Below are 20,918 nucleotides of genomic sequence, written 5' to 3'. Positions count from 1 at the left end.
GATTTACCAAACGAAAATACTTTGAAAAATATATAGAAGTTGTATAGAACAGGATGGGAGCAGTGAAAAAGCCATAAAAGAATTTTTAACTATATTTAATCAGTTGGAGAAAAATGCTAACCGATTAGATTGGCGCGAACTTAAGGCACAAGGTAAGTTGAATGCACACAACTTTTATACAATGGCTATATATCTTATTTTTCCATTTTGGGAACTAATATACGATTGATTTTCAAAAATTAACCGATTAGAAATAGTGTCAATCGATTAAATAACAGCTTTTGGCTTAAATGCTATTTTCTTTTTTAGGGAACCTCAAGCCTATAAATAGAGGCTCCCTTTCTTATTTCAAATCATCTAAAACACGAATTTATGTAGTGACACTCACGCACACTCTCTCTAAGTTTTATTTTAACTTTCTCTCAATAGCTCTTATAGCCAAATGCTTTTGTGAGAAAAGTACCATTTGTGACTGAGGTCATCATTGTAATTCTAAAAGGTAGAGTTGTATAAATTCACCAAGGTAATTGTGTTTATAAATTTTGGTTGAATATTGTTCAAAGAGAGATCATATGTGTGGTTTTAAGTTAAACTCATTAAAAGCTTATTCTTTGTGATTGTGTTATTTGTTCCAATATATATATATATATATATATATATATATATATATATATATATATATATATATATATATATATAAGTTGAGGATTATCTAGTTTTGATAATTTGTTCCAAAATTGAGTTCAGATATTTGGAACTTGAATACTAATCGCTACAAGGTCTGTGTTCGTGGAGAAAAGACTAACTGCTTTTATCTACAGTTGGGAAGAAAGCTTGGTCAGTTCACTTTCAACAAGTTATTAGAGAAAAGACGCAAACACCCATATCAATCGTCTTGTATCATTTGGTTGAAGGACAACCATCATTTTCTTATATAAGGGGATTCGTGAGTATTTTCTACTAAAATCTCTCAACTATTATTGAAAACTCTCAAAACCAAGTCTTTGGTAGAGGAGTATGTCCTTTTTGTTTTTAACTGGACCTCTATAATTTTTTGTGTTCTCCATCATATGAATTTTCAATTTCTGCACTTTATATATATTTACTTTTCGCTAATTAGAATTAGAAAATATTTTCAAACTCTGATTTGACTTGCTGAAAATTTTCAAAATCCTGTTTTTCTAAACCACACAATTCACCCGCTCCCCCCTCTTATGTGTGAAGTCTTGAATCCAACAAGTGGTATCATAGCCTAACTGTTGTTTAAAGACTAATCGTCCCAGGAGGAAGATGACTTCCAACACTAGATCATTTTTAAACACACCACCACCTTGTAAAAATATATAGTTTAGATATTTGGACAAAGAGATTAAAAATACTTCTTCAAAGTATTAATCATGATTTGTGGAAAATCATAATCAATGGTCTGATTTACCCTACTCATCAAGTAAATGATGAAGAAACGAAAAAACCTTATTCTCTTTGGACCAAAGAAGAAAAGGCAAAAATAGATATAGATCTTAAATCCAAAATTTTCACAATAATGTCTTTAAAGGATAACAACCTTCTTGATGTTCGTTATTGTAAAACCTTCAAGAAAATGTGGGATACTTTGAAAAAGATATATGGATCTCCTCCAAGTATCAATCTAGAGAAGATGAACACATGAGGCGAGAAAGTTGCTAATGTTTACTTTAAATGTTTTCCTAGCATTTGAATTTTCACTACGTCTTCAATACTACATAACGTGTGCAACGAAGAAGATGTGGTTGAACCTCATATGGGATGTTTTCTCTTGAAATTTGAATGCACGGTCAAATTAACTAAGAACTACCATGTACCTGGTTAAACCTCCTTAACTCCTTAGTGTTTGGAAATTGAAGCGATGCCTTACATTATCAACAAAATTTTATTAAAAATCAAATTTTTAGCAATTTTGAGCATTTGTTTACACCATCCTACATCCAATCTTTGCTTAAAAAAAAGCTGATGAAGAAATTGAGGTTGAAGAAATATTGATATTGTTTTTTTTCTTTTTCTCTCTTTTTTATTTATTTTATGAGATAAAAAGGAAAGAAGAAAAACAAATGAACATGAAATGATTAATTCAAAAGATGCATGCTCATTTCATTAATATTACTATTCAAAAACCAACAAACTTAAAAGTAAATAGAATTTAACAAACAATGAAATTGAAAATGAAAATGAAAACAATAGCCTAATGATTATCAACATCGATGATGAGCTTTCCTGTGTGATCCACTAGCTTTATGAGATAACTTCTCATGCTTGCTTCATTCACCATGTCCTGGCAAAGAGTTTCTCTTGACGTTCGGGTTACTCTCCTTGAAATTAATCATCTTTTTGCCGATCAGCTCTTGCATTTTATCCTTGAGTTCCATGCAAGTATCTCGGCAATGTCCCACTACCCCTTCATTGTACTTGCATGTCACATTTGGGTTGTACCATGCTGGATATGGTGCTGAAAAAGGATCATTAGACAGAGGAGTCACCAATAAGTTCTAGATCAAGAACAGGTAGATCTGAATGTATGATATGGGAATCACGCCGAATGGAGCCATGTTTCTCTGATTTGATTTTGGTTCTCATTCAGACTCCAATGACCTTGGGTATTAACCATTTCAGCTGTAACAATTGGTGGAAGATTGCATCCCTTTAATAAAACTTGTAGGATTTTCATGATCTGGCCCATCTGGCTTTTTCAAATGGTTAACCTCCTCTCTTAACAATTTATGGCCTTGCTGAAGTTCGTCCATGGGTTTTCAAAACATACTTCAAGTTCGAGGCAAATGCTATGTAATCAACTTGCTTTGTTAACTGTTAGGATGGAAAGAGTGGAAAGGAATTGAATGAGTTTTTTTATATGCAAAATGTTTTTTATGAAATGAAATGTTATGTTATGCATGGATGCATAATGGCACGTATGATACAATTTCAAAATGTTCACGTGTAGTTTCTCGAGGTAGGAGGATTTTAGGATCTATCTAACCAACAATCCCCTCACAGGCAGGCTCTAGGGTTTAAAAGGTTCCTAGAGTCACGGATCCTATTTGAAAATATTTCCTCAATAATGACTACTCATTAGACAACAATACCCTCAAGAGGATCTATTCTAAGTGTGGTCTTTGCATCAACCAAATGAGTCCTACGTTTCGAAGGTCAACACTACACAGCCATCGACTCCAAAGTTCTAGACATGATTCTCAAAGTCATGGACCCTATTTGAAAACATTGTCTTCATAATGACTACTCATAAGACAACAATACTCTCAAGAGAATATATTCTGAGTTGGGTCTTTACGTCAACCAAGCGGTACCTACATTAAGTAGGTCGATGCTACACAACCATCGGCCCTAACAAAAAATTTTAGGGTTCTAAAAGGTCCCTAGAGTCTCAAATCCTATTTGAAAATATTACCGTTATAACACGAATACTCATTAGACAATAATACCTTGAAGAGGATCTACTCTAGACGGGGTCTTCATATCAGCCAAATGAGTCTTACGTCTCGAAGGTCAACATTATACAAACACCATCTTAAGCTTAGTTTTTTTTCTCCAAGCTCGGGTGTAGAGCTCCGCTCGAAGTACAAGCAACCAAAAAATCCTATCCACATCATATAAGAATTATACATCAGATAAAGAAACAACAAAAATAAAACATAAGAGATAAACGATCCAAAGACAGTAAAGGATAGCATATAAACAATGCTAACATTTATCACAAAGTTAATTAAACTAGGCTTGAATCTCTTAAGGTTCCCAATAGAGTCGCCAACTATCATAGCGTGATAAATACCAAAGCGTAACGAACATTCAAAATACAGCAGATTCGCCACCGAAATCTATTTATTCCAAAAGGAAATGGAAAATGTCAATTAAACCCTTGAAGAACGAAAAAATAATCTTCGCAATCAAACTCAAGTTCAGGAGTCAATTACGCGAAGGAAAGGTATTAGCACCCCTCACATCCGTTGTACACAACGGAAAGTCAGAAGCCATTTAGTTAATTTTGCGAAAGAGTGTTAGGATTTGTTTATTGTCTTTCTTCTTATTATTCCAGGATATTGTATAAAGAAAGAAAAGGGGTAAATTAGGTTGTTTATTATGGTGCCCGACAAGAAGCTGAATCTCGCTCTTACGTATTCTCAGGTGCAATGGGAAACTCAAGGCTATGAGTTATGGGTAGCAAATGTTTGTGGGTTGTTGATTTTAGCGAAAGATTCCCAGATTGCATCCGAGAGAAAAACATTGCTTGCTACCTAGCCTTGGGAGTAAGGAACATTGTGTGTCCATCACATTTAGAATGGATAAAACATAATCTAGATTCTCGAAGATTATGCCTCAATCACATTCAAGCGAAAAATGTTATTACTCGCACATTTGAAGATTTCTTAAGTTTGGAAAATGAACGTGATGTTGATCAAGCGTTTGATTTTTGAATCGATAAAAATTTGATTGCGAAATGGTTAAAAAATGGCTTAATGTTGATCCAACATTTTTTGTTAAAAGATTGATTTTATTTGCGAATGGATATTAAGCGATTGATTTTTTGTTAGGAAAGGTTTTGGCGTGATTTTAAAGATGTACTTGATGTTGATCAAGCATCTTTAATTTTTAGTATTTTTGAAAAGTTAATTTTAAGATTATTTTATCTTTTGAACTATCAATTATCAATCGTGCATCAACTAAAGGAAATAAAAAAATACACAAAATAAAATAAATAATAAAAGGGAAGGGGATGCACTATTAATACAAGAGCTTGAAAAAATAAAAAATTAAATGGGCTTAAGGCCCTTATTCTAAAAATAAAAGCAAAAAAATAATAAATAAATAAAAAGCATACAAAAAGGAAATGGGGGTGCAAAAAAGAATTGCACTCAAGCCCACAAGGGAGGCCCAGACGAAATCAGCCAAACAAAAATAGGAGGAGCAAGCCAGCCCTATCAATCAAAATAATTTGAATGTTTTAGTCAACTTTAACATTATTTTTATGTTTAATTTTGATTTGGAATGATGAAAAATTCATATAATGAATGATAGGAAGTTATTTGGAATGATACACACCACGAAATTATTCAAATAATTAAATATTGCTTATTTTGTATTTTGGTTGACTTTTAGTGGAGTTATCTTGAAATTAATGAATTTTAAACAATACATTTCACATATAATGCATGTAGTGTGTTTAGAATATTTTTGCAATTTCAAATGAAGTAATACTTGACCTAATGCAAATGGTATGCAAAAGTAATTTAAAAATCTTGGAAAAAAATTAGGGTACGACACTAACAAAAAGACTAGTGTTCTAAAGCCAGTAGAAGAATGAGAGAGAGTTTGATATTGATATGTTAAGAAACCAACTCCAAGCCAAAAAAAAATATCTTATCCTCCAACTATTTCATCTTTGTTGACAATTAAGATAACAACTTATTATTGCATGCTAACAAGATGGATCACATCACTACATTACAAATCAAAATGAAACCTCCATTATACATAGCCCTATCACTTAAAGAAAGAAATTCAAAGAGAAGCGCAAACTTCCTAGGAATAGCCAACGGAACCACTAACCGCCTAAATATTCTATATCAACCCCTAGAAGTTAGATTACATGTAACAAATAAATGAGAGGTTGATTCAAGCCAATCTTCACCAAATATACAAGAGATACTCTTCGGGTCAACAAATGACCTTCCACTTGAACAAACTACCCCTAGTTAGAAATTTGTCCTGCAAAATCTAACAAGAAAATACCACCACATTAGAGGGAGCCCAAGTATCCCAAATAAGGGAAAAAGTTGGATTCTCCCTAGATAAAGAGTCCACATGTGAAGAGAAAAGGCGACTTCAATTAGATAATCAAAAGCCATAGAGAATATATTATCTCTAACATGTCTCCAAACCCACCTATCACTCACCTCACTAAACTAACCTCATGCAGAACAAAGAAGAAATCAGAGACCATGGGTTCTTCATGAACGCAGAATGGTCTCCTCCAACTAAGGTCCCAAGAAATCCCCCCTTCTTCCCACATACGTACCAATCTCACTGACAATGTCATTTTTTCCTTCGGGAGATGGTGTAAAGTCTCTTAAACTTTGTCTTAAGGGGTATACTCCTTATCCAAGGGTCTACCTAAAAAAAAGTCTAGAGATATGTTCCAATCTTCTTAACAATCCCTACTACACATCAATTAGAAGAATCATCCTTTTTAGAACCGAAAAGGATACTCCTTTCCACCAAGATCTTAAAAAATATATAACTAAACTACATTTGGGTATGGTACTCACACCCAAGAAAACTCATTAAAATGTAAACTTACTTATGCAATACAGCATTAATGTAATAACAAAATACTGTGATTCAGTTTTTATTTATCCACTTTAAATTGATGTTACTGATAGAGGTTATGTAATGATTTTAAATGTTGAATTCATAAATAAAATATAGAAAAATATTTTGAAAAGTTTTATTAACAGACGTATATTAAGAATTTTAATTAATTTTAAATAAATTTGGATATAACTATTTTCTTTTCTTGATGTAACTTTTCAATAGCACTACTATACATTCATTAAGAAGATAATAACATCACTTCATATATCTATCATATAAGAAAAGTCTACCATTTGAGACTTTCTTAGGCTATCCACATCAGCATATGTTCCATGGTTAATCCACATCAGCTTTGGCGGTTAATACTGAATTTTTGATCATTCATCTGCATGGTGGGCTGCGGCAGTTATTGCTGTGGGAGTTTCACCCTCCCAGCTTCTCGTGCTGTTGCAGTTATGTAAGGTCCATTATTGTGTGCCTATCCACGTTCCAAACTGCACAATTGCAGTAATTACCTGTTTAAATGGCTTGCCTATTTATCAGTGATTTCATTCTTCTCTTTCCATGCTTGCTAACTTCTGCGGTTATCATTCAGTGCAGTGTGAATTTGCATTATCATGTCAAGGCCTGTTGAGAGAATAGCAGAGATCAATGATGGAAAAGAGCTTTGGAAGATTGTTGTTAGGATTCACCACAGATGGAATGTTGTCTCCAACAACAAGGAACATTTTGAAATGATCTTTGTTGACAAATTGGTGATTACCCTGTTTATGTTTCAGTATGTTTATCATTTACCTATGTTTGTATAGTTTGAATCATTTTTTGGTTTCTGCTGCAGGGAGATGATATTCATGTTGTTGTTCCAGCACCGCATGTGTCGGTGTTCACCGAAAAATGCTTATTAGGGCATACTTATACTGTATCTAATTTTAAGGTGGTGCCTTATGTTCTGGCGTTCAGGGCATCGGGACACAAATATATGATAAAGTTTACTGCTGGAACGTCTGTTCTTGATGAAGACAAACATGAGATACCCCCGAAATCGATTTTATTTACAAGTTTTTCCGACATCATAACAGGGAGGTTTGACAAACATGTTCTGATTCGTGAGTATGGTTTTTGGCTGTTTTATTATCTCATGTTTTGATGCATTTTAGCCGTGTGAAATTAATAAATTTATTTCAGATGTCGTTGGAATGGTGGATAGTATTGGTTATGCACAGACTGAGTCGGGTGCAAAGAAGCAGCAAATTAGCATGATGTTGCGTGACCACAGGTTTGTTTTTTTATACATTAGACTGCCTGATATATGAATCATGTTATATATCTTAATGTGTTGTGATCATGGTTTAGCAACAACATGTTGAACTGCACTCTGTGGGAATCATACGCGGATCAGTTCATCAATTTTAACAAAGTTAGGGTTGCTGAATCACTCCCTACAGTTGTGTTGCTTCAGTATGCCAAAGTGAAGGAAGAAGGTTATTCCATGACTTATTTTTTAAATTAATACTAAAACTACAAAATCTGTGATAAATATATTGACAAGGTATAATTTGAATTTGCAGGAAAGTATCCTCTGTCTGTGACAAACACCTACAATGTGACCCTTTTATGTGTTGATGCTGATTTTCCTGTCATGAAAGACTTTATTGATAGGTATGTTGATAGTGTCATCCATTTTGTGCAATTATTTTTTTCATGTATGAATTTGATAATGATCCATGCTCTGCAGAATGCCTGAGGAGAGCAGGGTATCCCTGTCTGAACAACTTGGAGGGAATTCCCAATATTCCTCCCAAAGTTCTGAAAATCAACAGCTCACTCCTGTGCAAAAATTGTTCTCAAAGGCTATTGTTTTGCCTATTGCTGAGATTATTCAACTTACGGGTGTATGTCTTTCTATTTTCCTATATTATCATAATTCTAACCTCATTGTTTAGTGCGTCACATGTTTCTGATTTTGGCGTCTATTTGTCCAGGTTACATTTTGTGCTACTGTCGCTACAACAAAATTATTAGTAGCATCTCCGTTTGGATGGTACTATCGTGCCTGTCATATGTGTCAATCTATAGCGCGTGGGGACAGCCCCCCCTTTGAGTGTGAAGGTGGTCATGAAACCATGGCTGAAGTCCTTAGGTTTTAGTTGTTCTCACCTAATAGATGTTGTTTCTGTCATGTTTGTGATGTTTCTTTGTTGTCGGCTTTTTTGACGGAACGACTTCTTATGATGTTCAGGTATAAGATTGAGATTGAGGTTACTCACGGGGGCAAAAGCTGCAATTTTGTTTTCTGGAACAGAGAATGTGAAATGTTGTTGGGTTTATCTGCATCGCAACTTCGTAACACTATGATTCAGGTTATATTTATATTGTGCAGACGAATTAGAATGTACTTTCCAATACTCTGTGTACACTAATATGGCCAGTTGTTTAAATAGGCTGGAATTACTGATCCATTGGACTTTCCGTTAGCACTTGATCAGTTGTTGAAGTTGGAAATGGCTATGAAGGTTAAGTGGCATCCACGCTGGAAGAACTGTTCCGTCGTTATGATTATAAAAAATGATCCTATTATCCAGCAACTTAAGGAAAAATGGGGAACAGATGAGGTCAGCTTTAATAAACTGACATTTGTTTTATAAAAGAGGACTTCATATTATAACAATTTTTTGCCTGATTTTGTTTTTCTTTGGTAAATTCTCAAGGAACCTATTCCAATCCAAACTGTCGTACCTGAGACTCTGGAGGTAGAAATTTTAAACTGTGTATGCATTTTTTTACTTTTCCTGTGATTATATTATATTGAAAACTGTGTTTAACAATATATAGATTAAAGAGAGTGTTGATGAGGCTAAAACAGATGCCAATGAAGACTGTGAATTGGTTACAGTAAGTCTCACTGCAACACACTTACCTACTTACATTTATATCAATATTCCTAACACTTACCTACTTACATTTATATCAATATTCCTAACTAATAGTCTTCATCGTGGCATTGCAGGACCTGGAAATTACATCTGAACACAAGCCTGATGCTGTCACACCTGGTGGTAAGAGGCATCTTCCTGCTGCATCAAGTGAATCCACTGATTTGGACGGATTACATGATGGAGAACTGTCATCAAACAAGCTGAAGAAGATAATTAAAATGGAGAAGATTGATTAGATCTATTTTTATTTCGTGTGTGTTTTGCTTAGGTGTTTGTTATAAAAACTGAATGTTAGTTTCCTTTGCTTTTAATCATGTGTGTGATTTCATTTTCTGTAATAATTAGTGCATGAATACTGGCTATGTGCTTCTGTTATGTTCAATTTGATTTAAGAATTATCAATGGTTTGTGTGGCTTATTATATTCAAATGATTCAAATTCAACTACATATTATATATACTATTATTAATTATTTTGATTCTTTTTGATCATATATCAAACATTCCATTTTAACTATACCTCTTATAACGGGGTGCTGCTTTTTTATTATTTCGACGATATAAACCTTACAATAGAAAGTACGAAATTGACCGTAATATACTAATGAATATTCTACTGCATGTAGTTACAATAATGATGTCGCAAAGAACGGTTTGTTTGGATTAGCAAAATCTAAGCTTTCTGTCATTACATTGTAAACTAAAACATGGATTGTGCCTCACAAACAAACACCAGAACTTTTAACATTTGACTATGTTAACTATCAATAAATAATTTTATGTCTGATCTTAGTATAATGTTGATACAATATTATGGGACAGATTTCATTTTAACTAACAGCATATCAGAGCGGATTAATAGAATATAATAGGAGAACTTAAAAAATTTGTCCCGAAAACGATTATATATTAGATCTTCTAATGGTCACAATATTACTGTGTTCCCATTTTGGATAAAGTGCTTACAAAATAACATGTAGCAGAATATATATAACACAATGTACCAAAATAACATTCCCAACATATAATATAACCATTAAAATTCAGGTATAGTACACGGTTTGCAAATAGCAGCAGTTTCTTCATTGTCTTTCAACCTTCACATAGATATACGGAGAGAATCGCAGCATACTCCACGCTATTGTATCCCCATTACGCAGGTTAAGAGATTTGGCGAATTCGTACCATCCCAGGGCCATGTACTTTTCATATGGCTGGGGTATTCCTTTTCAGTTAGCTTTGTGAACCTGATAGGTAACAATGTTCTTCGTCCTCACATCCAGCAGGTTGATTTCATCTTGAAAGCGACGGAGGCATCTTTTGGCGATTTCCTTAGGGAAATGCTGCATACAGGAAATAAGGTAACTATTAACAATATATACTATTTACATTTTCAATAACATGATGCTATTATTCAAATATCTCCTTACCATTACATTCTGCTGTGTAGATTTAGCATTTGTAACATGGGTGTTCCAGAAAATTTTTTGAGCCCCTGTAGAACTGTCTACAGTAATGTCTGTACCCACCTTTGCTTTTTAAACCACTTTACCCTTTTGTTTCTTACCCTCTTTTGATCCACTTGGTTCACCAACTTCAGAAACTTTGATTTCATTTGTGTCAATGTCTGTTGATTCCTCTTTTATCTTTATAGGTCCTGCATTGGGATTGCTTTTAACACTTGTGCTATTTTGTGTGACAACATCAACATTCGACACAACACGACCAGGGGTGACATTGCGCTGTTTATTCCTGCGTTTTCTTTCCACCTTAGGATCGTACCCTGTTTCCTTTACCAAATCTTCTATGATTTTCATTGCCTGATCATCGCTGTTCCAACATCAAATATGGATTAAAAACAAACCGCATATGAAGCATTCTTTACTAAGCAGTAGTCATATGTCGAGCAACGACGGGATATACAATCCAACAATAAAAAACAACAATAGTCATTCAGTCACATTTGATTTCTTGACAAATACCACACATAATACAACATTAAGCTATATTGATACTACACCCATCACTAAATGCTGTTAACTGTTATTACCACACTACCATATTTTGTATACCAATATACCCTATTTTGTACAACAAAGCAAAGGTGAAATAAAATTATCTACTCATACCTGAAATCATTTTCATCATCAGAGGGTATCCGCACAGAAGGACCACCGTGTGAAGATGCCATTGTCGAAACCCTAACCGCAGGCAGTTGCAATGCTAAACTTCTATTAAGTGCAATAGGAAACAAGTACTTGGTACATGCAGAAAGTGGGTTAACTGTTCAGTTTCTATTTACTTATAATATTAGTTTTGACTTAAAGTCTTTTTAAAATAGTAACACATTCATCAAATAAAATATTATAAATAACCTGTATAGATTAAATTAAATACATTTAACACACACAACAGTTATAAGGGAGGGATAAGTGGTAATTTAAATCTATAACCATCATTCTATTCATATTCAGTTCCAACTTCATATATATTCAAGTATGAAAGAAAAATTAAAATCAACACTGCATTCATGACATTTGAACCCACCAATTCCCCTTCAATTAGAAACTGTAAACTTTTAGTATTCAAAACCATGAAGTAGCATGCTATACATCTCATATTGTGTGCATAAATCTATACAAATCAATCTTATTTGTAGTATTATTATTCATCCTACTTTTGTGTTTGTGATGGAAACAGATGTTGTTAAAAACACCGCTCCTCAAACATCCATTGCAAGAAAGAGGAGAAAGCTTATTCTTAAAGCAAAGAGGGATTATCGAAACCGTGTCAGATCAAGCAACCTCACTTCCCATTTAAATCATAATTTTACATCCTCTGTAACATATGAAACCACTATTGAAACGGCTATGGCTAGAAAGAGAAGGAAAATAATCTTGGATAACAGAAAAAGATTGAGAAATTTGTTCAGTACTGAAGTTAGTAGGGTTCAAAATACAAACAACATTGTTAGTCAAAGTCAGAACATGGATCATGCATCTACTTCAAATTATAATATGTCAATTCAGTCCATGGATCATCCATCTACCTCAAATCATAATATGTCTGTTGAATCTCATTATCAAGACAATGATGACTCCAACTCTGACAATAATTTAAATTCTTCTAATAGTTCCGACTCTGACGAAGATTCAGACCCGGCACAATTACAGGAGGCCCATCTTCAAGGTATTTCCATATCATACACTGATAACCAAATGATGTACACTTCTTCTGTTAATAGACATATTCAGTATTGTGCTTTCTTCTTTCAGAATATTACGATATTGGCGACCAAAGTTATGAATGCGCACACTGCCAAGCATGTATGTGGTACCAAGAAAAAGTGAATAGACACAAAATTACAGCAACTCCTCGCTTTTATCGTTGTTGCCGTGGAGGAAAAATTGTTCTTCCGTTCCTTGAACAACCTCCACAGGTGTTGCAAGATCTTCTATTTAATAAAACATATTCAGATAGTAAAAACTACCAGGCTAACATACGAACATACAACGCAATATTCTCATTCACTTCCCCTGGAATGAAGTTCGACACAACATACTCTAAAAGAGGAGGACCCCCTACTTTGAGACTGCAGGGTCAGACCTGTCATCGAATTGGTACACTGCTGCCAGAAACAGGGCAACCTCCGCAATATGCTCAATTATACATCTATGACACGGACAATGAAGTTGAACACAGAATGTTCCAAGTAAGCTTGCTCAGACATAATTACACAATTGTTTTATAAAAATATTTTGTTAAACTATTTATTCATGGCTGTGAAAAATAAACAGGGACACAAAGGCATCGAGCGACCGGTTGTCAAAAAGCTCAAGATGATGTTAGATGAGCACAATGTTCATGCCAAAGCTTTTAGAATGGCAAGGGATATTTTAAGGACAAATTCTTTCACAGATTTAAAACTCAGGCTTATTTCTGATAGATCCGAAGATGGCCGTGTTTACAACAAACCTACTGTCTCAGAAGTGGCTGCACTCATTGTGGGAGACATTGATTCTGCTGATAAAAGGGACATCTTAATTCAGCGCCGCAATGGTGGTTTGCAACGAATAGATGAGTTTCACCCAGCATATTTGGCTTATCAGTATCCTCTTATATTTCCTTATGGGGAAGATGGTTACAGGAAAAATATAATGCACAGATATCGCAATGAAACTGAGGTCACTAGGAGAAACCGTCAAAGCATTAAGGATTGGTTTTCTTACCGGTTACAACAACGTCGCAAAGAGGCAAAAACACTACTTTACTCAAGACGCCTATTTCAACAATTCTTAGTCGACGGCTATGCTATGATGGAATCCGAACGACTGAATTGGTTGAGAGATAATCAATCGAAATTAAGAGTGGGCAAATATAATAATTTGGCCGCTCAAACTGATGGCGATACAAGAAATGAACACCAAAAGCGAGGAAAACGAGTTGTTCTGCCATCAACATTTGTTGGTAGCAAGAGATATATGGATCAACTATATTTTGACGGTATGGCCATTTCAAGTCGATTGGGATTCCCTGATTTATTTGTTACTTTTACCTGCAACCCAAATTGGCCTGAAATTAAAAGAGCATTGTCAGGCACAGGTCTACAACCCCATGATAGGCCAGATATCATTTCAAAAGTTTTCAAAATAAAGTTTGATACCCTCATGGATGATATTACAAAACACCATGTCATTGGAAAAGTGATTGCATGTAAGTTGTTTCATTTAATTATACTACTTTTCAATCATGTGTCTGTGTAGTACCAAAATATTACATCAAACTAACTTTCAATTTAATAGATATGTACACCATTGAATTCCAAAAGCGGGGATTGCCACATGCTCACATCTTGATATTCCTACACCCTCAGAGCAAATACCCAACACCATCTGACATAGACAAGATCATTTCTGCTGAAATTCCCGACCCGACTGTTCATCCCAATTTATACAAATTGGTTAAGGCACATATGATGCATGGACCCCGTGGCCTTGCGCGCGTGACCTCACAATGTATGAAGAATGGACGATGTTCTAAATACTATCCCAAAAAGGTTATTGAACACACTATTATTGATGCAGAGGGATATCCATTGTATAGGAGAAAATCAAAAACCTTCACTATTGAAAAAAATGGTATCACCTTGGACAACAGACATGTGGTTCCATATAACACCAGATTTCTTATGAAATACCAGGCACATATAAACATGGAATGGTGTAATCAGAGTACTTCCATAAAATATCTTTTCAAATATATCAATAAAGGCTATGACAGAATAACAGCAGCAGTTTCAACAAATAGCAATCAACCTGTTGATGAAATCCAACAATATCTCGACTGCAGGTATGTCTCTCCCAGTGAAGCATGCTGGCGCATTTACTCTTACAATATTCATGGCAGAAAACCAGTTGTGGAACGTATGTTCTATCATTTGGTTGGGGAGAAACCTATATACTATACAGATTATGCACGCATGGAAAATGTGTTGGAAACTGCAAGTGTGACTGAATCAATGTTTACTGCATGGCTGGTGGCAAATGCTAAATATGAAGAGGCACAAACATTAACTTATGGTCAATTTGTCTCAAAGTTTGTTTATCACAAAAAACAGAGAGAATGGAAACCGCGGAAAAAAGGCTTCACCATTGGACGTCTCATATGGGTTCCGCCAACAACTGGTGAACTGTTTTACCTGCGCATGATGTTGACGGTGGCAAAAGGACCAACAACATATGAGGAAATCAGGATCGTGGATAACATTCAGTATGATACATTCAGAGATGCATGCTTTGCAATGGGATTTTTTGAAGACGACAAAGAATACATAGCTACTATAAAGGAGGCAAGTCATTGGGGGACTGGTCATTTTCTTCGAAAACTGTTTGTTATCATGCTTTTGTCTGGTGTTGTTAATCGCCCTGCACATGTTTGGGAACAAACTTGGCTCCTATTATCTGATGGTGTCTTACATACACAAAGAGCATTGGCTGCAAATCCAGGTTTGTTAGACATAATAAAATAGCAAACAAAACAATTTCTTAATAACAACCTACAGATGACTTACCAAAAGTATTATAACTCAATTTCTCATATCAATGCAGAATTGGTCCTCGCACAAGAAGAGTTACAAAATTTGACTTTAATAGAAATTGAGAAACTGCTTCAAGCAAATAGAAGGACACTAAAGGATTTTAGTCCTATTCCATATCCGGATGCTTATGTTCTTGAACAGTTGGGAAACAGGCTCATATATGATGAGCGTAATTATGATACAGCATCAATGAACTCAGAATTTGAAAATCTGTTTGCTGCTCTTACAGGTAACTATTGCGTCAATTAAATTCATTTTATTTTACGCTTTGAAATTCTATGAATCAATTATTTTAACACCGTTCTACCATCAATATTATGTTCCTAAGATGAGCAAAGACGTATTTATGAAAAAATCATCCACGCTGTGGAGTCTCAGAAACCTGCCGTTTTCTTCCTTCATGGTTATGGTGGTACCGGAAAAACATATATGTGGAGAACACTCGCAGCTGCTTTAAGATCAAAACACGATATATGTTTAACTGTTGCAACTAGCGGTATAGCATCATTGTTACTTCCAGGAGGTAGAACTGCACATTCAAAGTTTAGGATACCGGTACCAACTATGGACAATTCTACTTGCAAGGTTGAATTCAACGATGATGTTGCAGACATGTTACGACAGACAAAGCTTATAATATGGGATGAGGCACCAATGGCGCATAAGTATGCAATAGAATCGCTTGACAGAAATTTGAAAGATGTTATGAGTGCAGACAAAAATTCAACTGATGTATTCGGTGGAAAGGTTGATGTTTTCGGGGGCGATTTCAGACAGATTTTACCTGTCGTCCCCAGAGGCAGTCGTTCCGATATTGTACACTGTGCCATAAATGCATCTTACATATGGAATTCAGCTGAGGTATTAACATTGACAAGAAACATGCGGCTACGAACAGGATCAACACAGACTAACAAAAATGAGATAGCACAGTTTTCAGATTGGCTTTTAAGAATAGGAGAGGGCCGAATATCTGAGCCTAATGACGGCACCGCCGAAATCAACATACCACCTGATATTCTGATAACAGAATTCGATGATCCAATTGTGGCCATTGTCAATACCACATACCCTGATTTCATAAATAATTTCCAATGTGTTGATTACCTTAAAAGTCGAGCGATACTTGCCTCTACACTGGAGATTGTTGATCAGATCAATGACCATATACTTAACTTGATGCCAGGTTAAGCAACAAAAATATATAATTTAATGGATTATATTAATCTAATTTTTGCTTTTACTAATTCTGTTCAGTCAACAATGCAGGAGAGATTCGTGACTACTACAGCGCAAATTCAGTTGACAAGTCTGAGATTCATGACCCAGCAGTAGTTGATATCCTCACGCCAGAATTTCTAAGTTCCCTCCGAACATCAGGGTTGCCAAACCATCACTTAAAACTAAAGGTTGGGACACCTATAATGCTCATGAGAAATATAGATCAAGCTGAAGGTTTGTGTAACGGCACAAGGCTGTGTATAACAAAGATGGCAGCCCATGTACTCGAGGCTTCAATAATGGGTGGTAAAGGTTTGGGAAATTTGGTTTACATACCTCGAATGGACATGTCACCATCCCAATCACCATGGCCATTCAAACTGAATAGGAGACAGTTCCCTATTATAGTTTCCTATTCTATGACAATCAACAAATCACAAGGACAGTCATTGGATAACGTTGGTTTGTACTTACCGAAAGATGTATTCACACATGGCCAGATTTATGTCGCATTGTCAAGAGTAACAACAAAAAAGGGAATCAAAATACTGATACATGATGAAGAAAAGAAATTCAGGGAGAAAACTACAAATGTTGTGTATAAAGAAGTTTTTAACAATGTCTAAGTTTTAAAAATTAATCACAGTAAATCTGTAACAGCGGTAATATATATTACTAACGGAATATTAGTATTGCAAGTAACAGCAGTAATATATATTACTAACAGCATATTAGCAATGCAAGTAACAGAAATAATATATATATATATATAGCATAACATCTAAATACCAAAATCTTATATATTAATATAAAGGTGGACCTAAGTCCACTAGAGAATTACAAAAAGTTAAAGAGTTAGATACTTATAACAAACTTTTACATCATTTTCAATTTTTCAACATTGTTACAAGTATCTCCTTGCTGATGGGATCCTTAACGCTGAAGCCCATAGAGTCTCCATCAAGCAGGCACCTTTCCTTGGCAAATTTGTACCAACCACGCCCTAAGAACATCTGACCCTTTTCGGTATGATGAACTTCACATTCATACCTGACTTCCCTTTCCCAGTCAACCAAATCTACAAACCTTGCTCCATGGAGCCAGCGACTTGCCACAACATGCTCAGGAATTTCCTGCAATATTGATATAAAACAACATTAGATAATCCCATTAACTGATAGGGAAAGACAATAAGCTTAAAACGAATAATAACTTACAAGAAGACATGACTGAGCCATCTTCCCATTGGCCACATCTTGCTTCCAGATACAATATTGTAACTTAGCAGGCTGCTCTGCATGGAAACTAAAATCCTCAACAACCGGTTCATGGCATCTGGAACATTATACAAACAAACAACATGGTCAATAAATAAATGTGTTATCAAACATTCTAAATTCAAGCATAAAACGTATACTCAACATAAGCTAATTCAAACATACACAGAGTTATCAGAAGTGACAGCTTTCCCCACAGCCATTTGGTTCACCGAGTTTTCTTCGCCTGCATGCAACCATATATAACTTTTAAATTCAAAATGTAACAGAGCAAACTTTCAAATGATATGTTTACCTTTACCTCTCATTGCTTGATCAACTCTTCCTTCCATCTTTTCAGAAATTCCCAGCTTACACTATTGGTTCCAGAGTAATGATGAATGCTTCAGTTTTTAGTGCTTTCAAACTTCCTACACATTACTTATATAACACTCTAAATGGACTCTTCACATACCTGCAACTTTTCCACCGTCCAATAGAATTCAATGCAATTGTTCAATTAGTCTTCTTTGCATTTACATCACTTCAAAACAGTTTTCGTTTTATTTATATTCCTCACGAAAAACATTAACTGCCCATAACCCAATTGATCTTTCACATCCCAATATAATATAACACATTACAACTATTTTATAACCATTTAATATTATCGTACTACTCTTTAACATATACTATTAAATTGAATTTTCAACTATTCATATGTCCATTGTTGTGTGTTCACCATTTAGATTTAATAGCCTACCATTTACAGGAGCCATACCCCTACTTATACCAACAATAATGAAATTAGGTACCCTATTCTGATCAAGTTTGATAGATATCCTGTTCAATACTTATAATAAACAATACTTAATTTTAAAACAGAATGGTAATCAATTTTGCATAAAAACCATGGCAGATTTGGCACATTCCATGAAACTTACAACCAAAATTGATAATATTTAATTTAAAACCATACATAGTGCCATAATTGTTAATCTTTGTTCACATCCACCATTACAAAAAAAAACAAAACGATAAATCCCATACAAACCAAACTGCTAAAAAACGGCCCTATACATCCACCACAAACATTGCCTAACCAACAGCTCTATCAACGATCACCACTGCGCTCCACTGTTACCATAATATCTAACACTGGCGGGTAATAAATCACAAAGTGCACTTTATCACCTTCTTTCAATTCAGCTGCCCTTACATAGTCAAACCATTCTCCATACAAATATGTTTCATTTTTTTTTTGCCTCTTCTTCACATTGCACTCATATGGGTACCCGTTGTCCACATCATTGAGGGTAATCTCTGACATTCCAGCAAGCCCACATTTCTCTACTATTTCTGCAGGAATATGCTGCACTCATTGACATACAATATCAGTTACATTACTTCTGTGTATAACACCATTGTGCCAACAACTATAGACTTTGAACACTGCTTACCATAACATTTGAGCAAAACTTCTTTACATCATGAACTTCACGAGTCCAGTACGCTTCTTCGAACTCTTCCTGTATAGGACTCATTTCCCTGAAATTAAGACCACATTTACAGCACAATGCCAACACAACAGCATCAATATACCTATAACTATAATATATTCCCTATCACTTATAAATAAACTTTACCTCTCACTATCAGAAGATATCATTATGTATTCATTCCCATCTCCATCATCCCTTCAACACAATAACATACAAACTATTTATTAAACTAAGTTGTAACTCATTATTCCGGAAACACATTCAATTTTGTGGAGGTTAAATGGAATTCAATACAAAAAAATAAATTAAACTATAAGATTACCCTTTATTTTCAACAACCCTGGCAGCCTCTACAGAAACTTTACCGGCATCTTCGACATGATTCAATCTTTCATGTTGTTTCTTCCATTCCTCCATAACATCCTCATTCTCATGTGACCCACTCAGTATCCTCTCAACTGTGAGCCGCTTCCATGGAGTTTGCAACTCCAACCGATCGGGTGAACTGGAATCAAAACAACATTGCGACCTCTAAATGGATGAATATCTTATGATAAACTCTGCAAACAACATAAACAGTAACACATGCACATACCTTCTTGGCTGCGACATTTTGTTCTTCACACTTATCACCCAACCCTGCGTTTCTTACACCAACAATGCCAAAGACAGACTCTTTGATTGCCAACACGTTGAAGAGTTATGAATCCAACGTTACTTTAATTTTAAATGCCAACGTTATGTAACAATAACAATAATAGGATTCTTTTGTGGGCCTATTAACATATTAGGTCTAACAATAAAAATAGGTTTTCTGCACCAAGGCTAACCATCTAAGGCCCAATAAACTTTAATGTCCTATTAACTTAGATATATTAACCAACTATAAGGTCCAACATGTATTTTTAACCTATTTCAAATATTTTACCTTATTATATGAACTTACACATATATATTCATTTTCCCTATTTTATTAAAGTGCCCTAAAACCCAATGCGCAAGACAGACGGGTACCCGTGCGAACGCACGGGTAAGACACTAGTTGATAGTAAAAAGAGAAACAATTCTTGATCAATAAAAAATATAACACCTCAAGAATCTTAATCTATGCTAATAACCTATAGAATATATTTTGTTTTTCAATCTACTTCTTTTCCATGTTTGAGTTTGTAGAGTCATCAAGAGTTATAGTAGCCATAGTAGCACATACATTGAAGTTATCCAAAACTTGACTTTCAATTCCTTCTGATTTAGGGCACTTCTTATCTTCCTGTTTAAAGAATCTTTGAAAATCTTCTTTGTGACTTTCCATGAAACATTTTCCACAAATGTTCTTGATGCCAGCACGGTCATAAGTGCCGCATACATTGTTGGAACAAATTAGTGAAACCATGTTGTTTCAGGTAATGCTTAAGAAAGAATGAACGAAAAAGGAAATCACAATAGTAGAGAACAAAACTAGTTTATGAGAAATTGTTTGATGATTTATGAATGGGGTAGGTTTAATTTATAAAGAAAAATAGCAATTATGGACATTAATGATAGAC

The 20,918-nt window shown here is 34.8% G+C and overlaps 2 protein-coding genes and 1 long non-coding RNA gene across 3 annotated transcripts; all 3 read left to right on the top strand.

Moving 5' to 3' along the window:
• Positions 1 to 6,830: 6,830 nt before the first annotated feature.
• Positions 6,831 to 8,507, top strand: LOC131598102 (uncharacterized). The gene is made up of 7 exons (XM_058870736.1): positions 6,831 to 7,115; positions 7,199 to 7,456; positions 7,518 to 7,636; positions 7,714 to 7,841; positions 7,929 to 8,019; positions 8,096 to 8,252; positions 8,343 to 8,507. Exons 1-7 carry the CDS (start codon positions 6,978 to 6,980, stop codon positions 8,505 to 8,507), a joined length of 1,056 nt encoding a protein of 351 aa, XP_058726719.1. The 5' UTR covers positions 6,831 to 6,977.
• A 215-nt stretch (positions 8,508 to 8,722) lies between these two features.
• On the top strand, positions 8,723 to 9,253 carry LOC131599973 (uncharacterized). Its single transcript, XR_009282965.1, has 3 exons — positions 8,723 to 8,972; positions 9,069 to 9,110; positions 9,193 to 9,253. It is a non-coding gene; the product is annotated as an uncharacterized LOC131599973 (long non-coding RNA).
• Positions 9,254 to 11,985: 2,732 nt separating this feature from the next.
• Positions 11,986 to 17,279, top strand: LOC131598101 (uncharacterized). Its single transcript, XM_058870735.1, has 9 exons — positions 11,986 to 12,484; positions 12,571 to 13,007; positions 13,093 to 14,008; positions 14,098 to 14,433; positions 14,566 to 15,300; positions 15,403 to 15,621; positions 15,721 to 16,578; positions 16,650 to 17,134; positions 17,274 to 17,279. Exons 1-9 carry the CDS (start codon positions 11,986 to 11,988, stop codon positions 17,277 to 17,279), a joined length of 4,491 nt encoding a protein of 1,496 aa, XP_058726718.1.
• Positions 17,280 to 20,918: the final 3,639 nt, after the last annotated feature.

This window comes from Vicia villosa, linkage group LG4, assembly GCF_029867415.1.
Source record: "Vicia villosa cultivar HV-30 ecotype Madison, WI linkage group LG4, Vvil1.0, whole genome shotgun sequence".
NCBI classification, from domain to species: Eukaryota; Viridiplantae; Streptophyta; class Magnoliopsida; order Fabales; family Fabaceae; genus Vicia; species Vicia villosa.
The sequence above is the reverse complement of the archived record's forward strand: the minus strand, read 5'-3'. Positions and strand labels throughout refer to the sequence as shown.

What these genes read in the sequence shown, in the direction of transcription:
- LOC131598101 (XM_058870735.1), top strand. Translation starts at nt 11,986, where the DNA reads ATGGAAACAGATGTTGTTAAAAACACCGCTCCTCAAACATCCATTGCA. An exon ending in CATTGGAAAAGTGATTGCAT is followed by an intron (nt 14,009 to 14,097) that starts GTAAGTTGTTTC and finishes TCAATTTAATAG; the next exon opens with ATATGTACACCATTGAATTC. An exon ending in TCTGTTTGCTGCTCTTACAG is followed by an intron (nt 15,622 to 15,720) that starts GTAACTATTGCG and finishes TATGTTCCTAAG; the next exon opens with ATGAGCAAAGACGTATTTAT.
- LOC131598102 (XM_058870736.1), top strand. Translation starts at nt 6,978, where the DNA reads ATGTCAAGGCCTGTTGAGAGAATAGCAGAGATCAATGATGGAAAAGAG. An exon ending in ATGATGTTGCGTGACCACAG is followed by an intron (nt 7,637 to 7,713) that starts GTTTGTTTTTTT and finishes ATCATGGTTTAG; the next exon opens with CAACAACATGTTGAACTGCA. An exon ending in AGATTATTCAACTTACGGGT is followed by an intron (nt 8,253 to 8,342) that starts GTATGTCTTTCT and finishes CTATTTGTCCAG; the next exon opens with GTTACATTTTGTGCTACTGT.